Source organism: Bubalus bubalis, chromosome 18, assembly GCF_019923935.1.
Source record: "Bubalus bubalis isolate 160015118507 breed Murrah chromosome 18, NDDB_SH_1, whole genome shotgun sequence".
Classification (NCBI taxonomy): Eukaryota; Metazoa; Chordata; class Mammalia; order Artiodactyla; family Bovidae; genus Bubalus; species Bubalus bubalis.
In genome coordinates, this window is record NC_059174.1 from 1,477,561 (window position 1) to 1,489,852 (window position 12,292).

The 12,292-nt window shown below is 45.6% G+C and overlaps 1 protein-coding gene and 1 long non-coding RNA gene across 4 annotated transcripts in view; one reads left to right on the forward strand and one right to left on the reverse strand.

Annotated features, from left to right (window-relative positions):
- The first annotated feature begins 38 nt into the window (after positions 1-38).
- On the forward strand, positions 39-12,055 carry LOC123330468. The gene is made up of 2 exons (XR_006546442.2): positions 39-115; positions 10,302-12,055. It is a non-coding gene; the product is annotated as an uncharacterized LOC123330468 (long non-coding RNA).
- Positions 6,472-12,292, reverse strand: part of LOC102413264 (ATP-dependent RNA helicase DDX19B) — a 21,543-nt gene continuing 15,722 nt past the window's right edge. For all 3 annotated transcript variants that reach the window (XM_025268379.3, XM_025268380.3, XM_025268381.3), the window contains 5 exons: positions 11,022-11,199; positions 10,430-10,667; positions 9,723-9,885; positions 9,089-9,280; positions 6,472-8,789 (listed from right to left, as the gene is read on the reverse strand). In XM_025268379.3, the coding sequence (XP_025124164.2) occupies positions 8,728-8,789; positions 9,089-9,280; positions 9,723-9,885; positions 10,430-10,667; positions 11,022-11,199 (833 nt within the window). In that variant the 3' untranslated portion in view covers positions 6,472-8,727. The remainder of the gene's footprint in view (positions 8,790-9,088; positions 9,281-9,722; positions 9,886-10,429; positions 10,668-11,021; positions 11,200-12,292) is intronic.

The following is a 12,292-nucleotide window of genomic DNA, read 5'->3' on the forward strand; positions in this document are numbered from 1 at the left end:
GTCAGTTCCCTTACGTCACCACTCCGCGCCGCGCGGGGCTTTGCCCCGCCCCTCCTGCGCCAGCTCGCCCTTTCGCTGACTGCCTCAGGAGTGGCCTCGTCGTGCCTTAAAATCCGTAAGTTCTGTGGAGTGAAACTCCACGCCCTCACTTTTCTGCCTCACGTCACATTGCAGAAACCTCAGTCTATTTTTAAGTTTGTCACATCCTGTAGTGTGTGAGTCTCTGAGCTGTAAGGCTTTGCACAAAGGAAAGTCCCAGAAGAAAACTGTGTGGTGCCCGTTTCTGCTGTTACGAACGAGGTAACATGCAAGACAGCAAAACCCGGCGCGACACCGAAAGCCCTTCAGCCCCCGTAATTCCACCACAAAGCAAGCGAACAAAAAACACGCAAACAGCGTTTGCTTTTTCTTCTGGGTCCTTCTAGTTTCTGTCCATAAACACAGGTGTTTTATATGGTCCTAAACAAAGTACATGTACAGTTTTAAATTTGACTTTTTATACGGCTAAGAATTTTTAAACGTCACAACTACCCACTTAATGTTGTTATAGTCTGTCAATCTCATATGAGGTAAATTACCTAAGTCCCCTTTCTCCTCCTCCTTTGGGATATACGTTGTTTTGCATGTTTTATTATTAGTTGATAACACTTCAAGGAGCATTTCTATACCATCAAAAATTTGTTTGCTTCTAATTTACTTTTTGTCTCTCCCCATTAAAATATTAACTCTTCAGACAAAAGCAAAGATTTTATCTCTTAATCTCAGCTGATTAATGAGCCTAGAAAAGTGTATGACACATGGTAGATTCTCATTAGTTTTTAATGTATGACTGAATAGACTAACAAAGATTTTAGTTCAAAATATATTACTCTGGAGCACATTTCTAATGATTGCAACATTTATGTCAAAATGTGCCGAACGATCTGACCGGTTTATAAGGGAATAAATACTAAGCACAAGAAATCTTTAGTTTTTAAGGAAAAGCAAATCAAAGTCATAGTGAGATACAACTGCACACTGGCTACAATGACTAAAATTAAAGATTGACCCACTATGTGTTGGTAAAGTTGTGGAGTGTTAAAGAAAAAAAATGTTCAGTGACGCTTGTTAATGATGATAAGGCAAACTTTATTCAGGACCATTGCCATAAGCATAAGGATGACTGCAATGGAATTTTCAGCAGAGGAGAAATATTGGGCTCAATTCCAAATATAGCATGGGCAAGTGGAAATTTATAGTCAAGGAGCAGGGGGGTGGATCGAAAATTACTAAAATGAAACATCAGGGGTAAGGAGAATTTTTGTTAAGCCAATTTAATGGGATTCTTGCTGAAGACAGGCCAGCGTGATCAGACATCACCTGGGAGATGGTGGAGAATGAAGAACCTGACCAGAGATTGAGGGTGATGAGATATCAAGGGTGGGTGGTTCTCTCTAAAACTGAATCTTACAAAGAAGTGCACAGATGGGCCTAGGAGAAGGTTCAGGAGCCTAACTAAATGTTGGTCAAGCAAGGAAACTGTCAGGAGCAACTGGAGCTCTCACAAGCCTCTCAAGAGAATATAAAATGGTGCAGTGGTTTTACATAACTGTTCTGCAGTTTCTCAAGAAGTTAAATCTATGCTTACTCTGTGATCCAGAAGTTCTAGTTACTATCCAAGAGAAATGAAACATAAAGACTTGCACACAGATATTCATTGGCGATTTACTCATAATAATCCCAAGCTGGAAACACCTCAAATGTTCATCACAGGATGATGGATAAATAAATTTCAGTATATTTATTAAATAGAATACATCTCAGCAATAAAACAGAACAGACTGATACACATGATGAAACAGAAGAATCTTACAGACATTATGTTGAAAGAAAGATGCCAGACACAAGATGCATAAATGTATAATCCATTTATATGAGATTCAGTGTAAGCAGCTCTTTGCAGGAAGCCCGCCACAGCAGGAAGCCTCTTCTCTTGTCACTTTAGTACAGCTATACTTTAACTTTTAAACCAGGCATCCCCAGGCTCTACTCATCTCCAGGCCAAGCACACCTTTGAAATCTTCTAATCAAATAATACCTTGCCTAACTTGGTTCTTTCTATAGATCAAAGAAGTAGAAGTGAGGAATAAGTAAGTTAACTGGTGACTAGATATCTTCCCTAGCTTCCCCTTCAGTAATCTCCCAAATTGTGTGATCAGTGTGTGAACAGGATTACAGCTAGAAGAAGAAAAGAAGTTGAGACTTCCCTGGTGGGCCAGTGGTTAAAACCACTCTTCCAATGTGAAAGAGCAGTTTCCGTGGCCAGGGATCTAGATCCCACGTACCACAACTAAGACCCGGCACAGCCAGAGGAATAAATTTTAAAAAAATAAAAGAAATGCAAAAGAATTTTTACCTGATAAGAGTAGCTGGAACCACAAGATTCTTGTATTTTTTAAAAAAGTTGAGGAGCCTGCACACAGTGGGGAATGGCAACAGCTCTGACCCCCCATGTCTCAGTGATTAACTGGTATTACTTCCCTTTAAAAGTTTCATTGCCAAGCTGAATCTTCGGAGATAATTTTTTGGGGACACTGAATCCACTATCTCCCCAGATTGCTGGCATTCTGATTAAAGGCACCTTTTCTATCTACCATTTGTGAGTACTGATTTTGTCAGCAGCTGCACCCCCATTAGATAACAAGGAAATTTTTTTTTTTAAATAATGTTTTTATCTTAATTGGTGGTTAAACATATGTATATAATTGTCAAAACTCCGTAGAATCATACACCTAATATTTGTGCATTACAGTCTGTGTATACGTCAATTAAAAATAAAACAGTGTAATGAGAAAATAAAATATAAGAAATACAGGTAGTAGTAAATTTACTTTAAAAAGTGGAGGGCTAAGAATGTTTTCTCGGTTCTTAATCACTCATCAAAACAAGTGGTTAAGGGCATGCACACATTATGTGCATATTGTCTTCCCAAGTGGCTGGTCTAATACCCAGCATCCTCACCATTAGTGGAGTTACTGCTTAGAGGCTACATTGTTTATTAGGAGAAAGCACCATGGTCTGACTCTGTGTCAGGCACGACAGGATGGCGGCTCTGTTCTTGGATTACTGCTCCTCCTCCCTTGTGATGCCTGTATGTACTGGTGGGGAAGGGGAAGTGGAACGCTGTAAGATTCAGAAAATAGGAATAGTGGCAGGAGCCAGACCAAGTTTGTATTTTTCCTACAAAGGTCTGATGACTAATTTATAAATATCAAATGGTTTTTTTTACATTGTATGAAAAAGTGGGGATAATTTTTTTAAAGAAAATATGTAAAATATATTCCACTATTAACACACATTAACAGCAGCAACATTCCTGCTGACAGCTAGAAGTTCAGCGATGACTGATTTTACCCACCTCCCACCCTTACTCAACTTCATCTCAAGGGAACACAGGTGCTAAACAAGTAGTCCCAAACATGTGCATATTTGTATATGATGCAGTGCAGTCTAGTGGTTAAGAATGTGGGCCTTGGGGCCAGACTGCCCAGGTCTTGCTACTTCTGACCTGTGTGTTACAGGGCATGTGACTTAACCTCTGTGCCTGTGTCCTGATCTGTAGAATAGGAATCCTAATATATCTGTTGTCAGGAGTAAATAATCTATGTAGAATTTTTTTTAGTAAAGTCTTTACTGAATTTGTTACCATATTGCTCCTGCTTTGTTTTTTTTTTTTTTTTTGTGGCATGTTGGATCTTAGCTCCCCTGCCAGAGATCAACTGTGCACCTCCTGCCCTGGAGGGGGAAGTGTTAACCACTGGACTGCCAAAGACGTCCCTGTATAGACATTTAAAAAAAAATTATTTGACAGGTTTCAGTTTCAGCACTCAGGATCTTCAGTCTTCATTGCAGCATGTGAAGTCTTTCAGTTGCAGTACGCAGGATCTTTGGTTGCAGCATGCGAACCCTTTAATTGTGGCGTTTGGGATCTAGTTCCCCGACCAGGGACCAAACCTGGGCCCCTTGCATTGGGAGAGTGGAGTCCTAGCCACTGGACCAGCAGGGAAGGCCTCTATGAAGACCTTTATTATTTAATGAGTTACTTTAACTGCTCTGGGTCGTCATTGCTTTGTGCGGGCTTTCTGTAGTTGTGCCCCAGCGAGGCTACTCTAGTCGCGGTGCGTGGGCTTCTCATTGCAGTGGCTTGTCTTGTGGTGAAGCACAGGCCCTAGGGCATGCAGGCTTCAGGACTTGTGGTGCATCTGCTTAGTTGCTCTGCACCATGTGGGATCTTCCCAGAGCAGGGATCGAACCTGTGTTCCCTGCATTGCCAGGCAGATTCTTAACCACTGGACCACGAGGCAAGTCCTTATGTAGAATGTTGCCTGACAGTAATGTCAGTAAGGGAAGTACAGACACCAGTACAGGGCACCCTAGAGATCAGGACAGGGCACTGAGGCACACTGAAGAAGCGGTTTTTACTATTGAAAGAGGAGGAGTAGCAGGAGTGAGACCGAAGGAGGGAAGAACTGGGAGAAGAGTTCCAAGCAGAGGAGTAACTAGAGCAGTTGGTGCACCTGGTCACTTGGCAGAGGGGAGAGGTTCTCCGTCCAGGCTCCTCTCCCCACACTGGGTGCCCAGCTCTCCTGTGCTCTGTCAAGGGTGAGGGGCTTTCAGCACTGTTGAACAGGAGGTTGGCCGCAGGTGGCGCCCTGGGGTGGCGTGAAGAAATTATCCTCTGATCTTCCACTCTGCTCCCTGAGTGCCTGCAGCCTGAGTTACTGGCTCTTTCCACATGCCCATCTTAGCTAGAATCCTGGAGGTGAAACATTCTTAGCCTCATCCATAAGTGCCGCCAGTTCTGTGAATTTTTGTTCTTGCTTCAAAGTGGGCTGGCTAGGGGAGGAAATAATGGCCTCAAAATGAGAAATTAGAGAAGGAAATGCACAGGATCACTGACTTCACCAAGGCGTATCCCAGCACAAAAGGCAATTTCGGTGAGGATGGAATTGGCGTCGAGTACAGGGGGAAGTAAAGCAAGTGAGGAATACCTAGTACATAAAGTATTAGGGGTATATATACACACACACACACAAAACATGTTACCCAGTTTGCACTTAAGGAAAATGGAAAGTAAGGGTTGGAGGACTTAAGGAGGAGAGTAGGATAATCAGACTCAAATGTTACAAACATTACCCTGGCTGCTGTGTGACAAATGAACTGGAGGAAAATCCAAGTAGAAGCAGGAACACTGTTAGGGACCAGTGTAGACCCAGATGTCAATGGTGATCTAGACCAGGGTCTAAGCTAACTTAAGACTATTCGGCATTTCTCCAACTGCAGAATTCCAACAATATGGGAAGCCTATGGATGAGGATGTAACAGTTGTAAAGACTCACAAAATGTGTAGTAGTACTTCCAGGAGAGTTCCATTTAAATAGTCCCCCCTCTCTGACCCTCCTTCCTCTGGAAAAAGCTGGCTATAGGGCTACATAAGAGATCTGCCACCCAAGCACCTCTGCCTATAAGATATGGATAAAGCAAAGACTGAGTGTCTCATCTGAGCAGCTGACATCCCAGACAGCCACCACTCTCAGGCTTCATATAATATTCTTTTTCTCCACCTACTCCTATTCTCCACTGTACAATTAAGGCTAAGGAAAAGCCCCTTGCTGTGCTGAATAATAGTGGCAGAACAGCCCTTCTGGGTATTGGAGCCTCCTAGCATCAGCCCTTCAGGTCCCCTCTCCACTGTGTCATTTTTAGAAGATGCTGCAACCTGAGTCAGTCAACAGAATAAGGAACATTTATTCTCAAGCGGAAAAGCAAAGTCAGATAAAGTACAGGGGGTTCCTGAGTACCTTTTATCTGTGTCCAGGATCAAGAGAAACTTGAAGAGTCCCTGAAATCTACAATAGCTTGAGGATTTTGGAGAAGAAGACGGGCCAGTCCCTCCTGGCGAAGGTGACAGGCCTGACTTCATGAGTCATTCGTTTGTGACTCAACCCTGATGTCATCTGTTCTTTCCAAACCTTCCCTTTGGGTTTCTCCCCAAAATTATTTCTGCCTAGTGTGCCTAAATTTTAAGAGCCACAAATTTCTTTTTGGAATAACAACAGTAAGTAGGTATTGCTGGCATCGGCCTTCTTTCTGATTAGCCAGCAGCCTCCGGTTTACCAGCAAGAAAAACATCAAGGTAAGGAGCCGTCTGGCAACTGAGTAGGGCTCTTGGCCTGTGGAGACATCCCAGCTGCTCACGTTGGGGCAGTGTCAACTCGGAAATGGGATAGTTCTATCAAGTGGTGACTAGTCTATGGAATAATACATAAATCTTCACCAGTACCAGCAATGAAAACATGCTGCTGCTTTTTGTACTCAGAAATGATGTCTTAGTAACATGAATGCATCAAATTAAGTTCCATTAAGCATCAATAAAGAATACATTAACAATTCATTAGTTCTTATGCATATAGTCAATGAACACTCTAAAAAATCAGTAAAATCATACTATTGTTTATGGATAATGAACATATCCAGAATTTTACACTGGGCCAGAATCTTTTTCAAGCAAGTTTCTCTGTTCTAGGGCACAGTTTATCATTCCATAAATAGGAACTTACTAAAAACAGCGAAAGACACTCTGGGGACTGAAGCTCATTAAGGGCTCAATACATTTTTACATCATTGGTGTCTCAAAATGGCACAAGGTCATAGACAGCTGTGACCCATTACCCCCCTGAAGCCAGGCACTGGCAGGAATGAGTATGGATGGCAGTGACACTGGGGGGACCTTCTAGAGCCATCCATAAAGTGAGTATTACCTTTTAAAAAGACACATACTCTTTTGGGAGTTTTTCCCCAGGAAAACACATTTAAACTCAAAATACTGCACAAACTCCATGGAACCCATCCGGTGAGTTCTTAGGGGTCCAAGCCCCCAGATAAGGAACTGTTGACTTAGATTTCTCTCAGATACCCATGTACTCCTACTGCTGGAGAGTCTGAAGCACATCCCTTCCCATTTCCTGCTCAGATTTGGGGCTACTCAGTAGATAGGTCATCTGTGTTGCGAGAAGGTGGGGTGTACTCAGGCTGCAGCCTCAGGAGGAGTCTGTACTCCTTTAATTATTGCCTTTAAGTTATTTCAGGGTTGGTCTGCAGGACTTTGTGTAAAATTTCTTCTCTTACAAGACTCCCAAGGTGGTTCAAAGTTGGCCAGAAGCACAAAGACTCAACACAGTCAAGTGCCTATAGGGGAACATGGCAAGACTGGTAGTCCGTGGTTCTCTGCAGTGTCTTTAAAGTCAGATTAGAGGACACCTGGGGGCTGGCATTGGCCCCTTCCCTTCCCAGGAGACAAATCTGGCTTTGAAACACAGAAATGCCTATAAGACAGGCCTGGGATTCAAATAGTTCTCATTACGGAAAATCCCTCTCGCAGGCCTGATTCTAGACAAAGTGGGCCCTTCTGTCAAAGAGCTGGAGGGGACTCCTCTTGGCCAGGGTTTCATATGCTCTTGCACTTCAGTTTCATGTCATCTCTGCTCCGTCACTCTGGGTACCAACAGCTTTGGTTGGGTATGAGGAGGTGTCCATTCCTATTCTTTACTCTTGACTTATGCATGAGATGCCAAGTGAGGATGGAGCAGAGGCCTTAAGAAAGAGAAATGGCTGAGTCCACTGTGTCTCTCAGTTGCTCCTGTTTGTGTGCTGAGCACCATGGATGCAGACACTTGGAATTCCTTTATAATCAAGATGGCAAATTTTCTGAAACCATTCCCCAGCTCTGATTTAAACAAACAAACTTGCTTTCTGCAATCTAGAGGCAAAGCAAGCATTTGTGACTGTTGCTGGTCACTTTTGGACCTGCCTTAAGCCTGGCCATTAGCAACTTGAAACACAATGGTCACTGTTTCTCCAAACCAGATTACCTATTATTTGCTTAGAGCTGCTAAGAGGTCAAGGTGATATTAGGGATGTAAAAAAGATGCTGAAAGGTCAGGCTGTGTGGCAAGCTAGGACTACCACTAATTCTTCACAATGGCTTCTCCAAAGGACTGTTCAAGCACAGGCAAGGGATCCGCCAGTTATCAGATGTGCATTCTACACAGATCGTAGCTGCTGAGAATAGGCCATGGTCTGCAACAGACTTGTATACACCGAAGATGCCAGGTTGGCATTTTGGGTCATGCTTAGCAAATCCCTTCCTGCTGTAGCCATCAGACAGTAGGGGCTTAAAACACTCAAATGAGCTGTCCCAACCCAAATTCAGAGCAGCAACTCACACGTCTCTTCTGCTGCCTCACACCACACGCCAAATATGGTAACTGGCTTACAACCTAACCTACTTGGTCTCTCTGCTCTTCACCTCAACTCTGTCACTTCTATAAGGGCTGGAGTCTGGCCTCAACACTTCTAAGCAGACAACAGGCTGGGCTGCCACTGAGACTCAGCAAACGACCAGCCACAACATCTGGATTATGGTTATGATGGGGAAAACACTGGCCAAAAAACAATTTCCAAAAGGTAAATTTCTGTGTATTCACGCCTAATCTTCAAAAGTTGCATAAACAATTTTTTTTTTCTACCTTCCCCCATCATTTGCACAATTTTTGTCAAGTCCAAACGTAATTTCAGATGAGGTAGGCAGTTTGTCTACTCGTGCCGTCATCCTCACGGGATGGTCAGGCTGCGCCGTGGAAGCACTCGTGTCCCGGGCGGGGCCGGCACAGCGACTGCAGGAGCTGCTCAGTTGGCTATTTTCTCAATCTCGTCCAAGTCATCCGTGTCCAGTCTTTCTATTTTCTTATCTGAGGGAAGAGAGGCGGGTTCAGAGAGAGCCCCGCACAGATCACAGGGGACGCAGGCAGGGGAGGGGCAGCAGGCGGGGAGGACCCGGGGCTCCCTGGGACGTGCCCGCCCCCGCCACAGGCCTCCCTGAGCCCCGGAGGCGCCCGGGACTGGGCGGGCACACGGCCCTGAGCGCTCCGGGTGCGGGGAGAACCTCCTGTCTTGGGGAAGGGCGTCTCGGGGCCATGGCGACACCCGCTCCCGGCTCCCCGCCCGGCCCTGTGACCTGGCCCCGGCAGGGGGCTCTCCCGAGACTCACTGAAATGCTCCTGGATTCTGTTCAGGATGTTCATGCTGTGCTTGCTGTCCACCATGTTCACGGCCAGGCCCCGCTTGCCAAAGCGGCCGGTGCGCCCGATCCGGTGCAGGTAGGTCTCGTTGTCCGGGTTCCCATCCTTGTCCACGGGGAGGTCAAAGTTGATGACGACAGACACCTGTTCCACATCGATACCTGCGTGAGGGAAGAGTTGGACGGGAGTGAGGACGGAGACAGAAATCGCCGCCGCCCAGTCAGGCCCACCCTCACCAAGCTCAGGCGGAAGGCAGGGTCTGCGACAGGCCAGCTCTGGTGTTGGGACACGGACAGGTGGCAGAACCCAGAGGGAGAAGACGGGACCGTCCCGGTGCTGGCCAAATTCCGGCATCAGTCGCGCAGCCTCTGCTGGATCCGAGGATCTGGAGAAGCAGCTGATGCGGCACTGGGGCCACAAGAGCAGGCGCCGTCCTTGGCCACCAGCCAGGGCTCCCGGCTTCTGTGGACGTTCTCCTCCACTGAGGGAGCCCCACAGGCTGGCCCACAAAACAGCATCTCCCTCAAACCATCGCAGCCTCCCACACAGGAAGATCTCTCTGCTGCCCCGAGCCTGGCGGGCCAGGACCCAGTCTCTGCTTACCGCGGGCACACACGTTGGTGGTGACCAGAACCTTCTCTTTGCCCTCTCGGAAGCGCTCAATCACTGCAGCCCTCTGCTCCACCACCATTTCACCGCTCAGCAGAGCCACCTGGTGGCCCTCTTTTGAGAGCTCCGCAGCCAGCCAGCTAGCTGTTTTGCGGGTCTGGAGTGAAAAGAATTGTTTTAAATGAAGATCCCTGTTAAAAAAAAAAAAAAAAAAAAAGGAAGACACCTGCAGAAAAGTGGCGTTTTTGCTATTAACATACATGAATGCTCTACTGAGTTCAGTCAGCAAGATGGGCTTAAAGTTTCTGAATATTTTTTAACCATATGATTGTAGGGGGATAAAATATATCAGTGATCTTAGTGTTATTGTGGTTTGAGCCAAAGGTCTTCATTCTGAAATAGTCTACATTCTTAATACTTTAAAATTATTTCATTGGAAGGTATTTGGAATTTTTTCCCCCCAAGTAATCTCTAAGAAGTAGGGACAAGAGAAGGTTAGGTCTTCAGTCTTCCCCTTACAACTCATTACAACCTGAGAGACTAGGTCCTGGGACTGATTTATTTCCTTTCCAGCCACAGGCAGTTAACATAGTCCCCCGCAATAAGTGAAGCTGACTGACTGGGAGGAGCGGGGCCACATCCTCCAGGGGGTCCCCCACCCCCACAGGACACCGCCTCCTCCTGCTGCTGCTGCTACTCACATGGCAGAAGATCATGGCTTGAGCAATGGTGATGGCCCCGTAGATATTACACAAGGCCTGGAACTTCTCGTCTCTGCTGTTGCACAGGACGTAATACTGCTTGATGGTGTCCAGTGTCTCCTCCTCACGCTTCAGTTTGATGATGTTTGGGTCGGGCACCACTTTCTGAGCAAATTTCCAGACAGAGTCTTCAAAGGTGGCAGAGAAAAGCAGCATCTGGCAGTTCCTGGGCAGCATCCTGCAAGGGGAGGCCCAGGTGTCCAGCATGACCCTGACCCGGGCTTTCCCTGGAAGGACCAGGGCACAGCCTCCCCAGGCCTGATGACCTGCGTCCCCAGGAAGGGGCAGTGGGGAGCAGCTGTGGGGAGGAAAGGGGAGCAGACGTGGGGCAGGGACGGGTGACCGAGAGTGTCTCCCTCCTTAACCCGGGCAGGGGGCGTGCTCAGCGCTGACATGGAAATAAATGGCCCATCAAACAAATGCCCCTGAGAGCTGCGAAGAGCCTGGCAGGGGCAAGAAGGGGAGTGTGAGGGAACAGGAGCAGGAACTGCAGGTCGGGAGCCGAGAAGTCCCTCCTGGCTCGAGGCCCTACCTCTGGATGCGGATGCTCTGATCTTGGTGGCCCTGAGTGGCTATCATCACGTCAGCCTCGTCCAGAACAAACACCTTGATCTTCTTAGGGTCGATGAACTTGAGCTTGGAGCACCAGTCCAGAACGGTCCCCGGGGTGCCAATGACAATGTGCTCACTGATTTTCTGACCTCTTTCCACTGTGGAGACAAGATGTGTTTTGTTTCATGGGTATTTCCATGGCAAAGCCAGGTTCACTCTCCAAGCAATTTTAAAGCTATGATGTATTTTAAAGCAATTGTTTTGATGTTTGCATTAATATTTTAAGGCAAGGTCAGGATAGCACTATAGTATTTGATGGACATACACACAAAAAACAGACAGTAATGCTGATAAGATTTGGTAAAGGCATGAACCATGAGATGAAAACCTCTTCAGTAGTATTCTTTTACATTCTCTATAATCGTCAACCTCTTTCAAGGATTTCATACATGTATTTCTTCTCTGTCAACATTATTCTGCCTGGCCTGGATTTGCATTTTCCCACAAGTAGACTTTTTCAAAGTTAGTTTGTTGTGAAACAAGCAAAAGTAGAGTGGATAAAGAAAATAATAAAAATATCTCCCAGAGTTAATTGCCATGATCATTCTAGAACATTTTTACTCTAATAGTGACATTTTAAAAATTAGGCTATTAAACAAATCCAGAATTTGTAACATTTTATAAGCAACTGGTCTGCTCAAAATGTCAAATGTAACATATGGGGGGGGGTGGGGGTGAGGATGTGAAGGGAGTGTTCTAGACTGCTAGAAACTAAAGAGATACAACAACCAAATGTAATGCATATACACTGACTCAGTCTTGGTTCAACAAAAAAACCATAAACACTTCTGGAACAATTAGGGGGGAAATTAAAATGGAAAAGATGCTAGTTATCAGAGAATCTGTAATTTTGTTGGTTGTGATATGGGTATTGTCGGTATGGTGAAGAATGTTCTTACTATGAAATGCATACTAAATTACTTTGAAATAAAGAGTCACGATGTTTACAATTTTCTTTCGTTTTAAAAATATTTGGCTACCCTGGTCTTAGTTGTGGCACACAGGATCTTTTTAGTTGTGGCATGTGGGACCTTTTTTTTTTTTCAGCTGTGGCGTGTGGGATCTTCAGTTGTGGCATGCAGACTTAGTTGCAGTTTGTGGGATCTAGTTCCCTGACCAGGGATTGAACCTAGGCCTCTTGTTTTGGGAGCTCAGAGTCTTAGCCACTGGATCACCAGGGACTGCTACTGC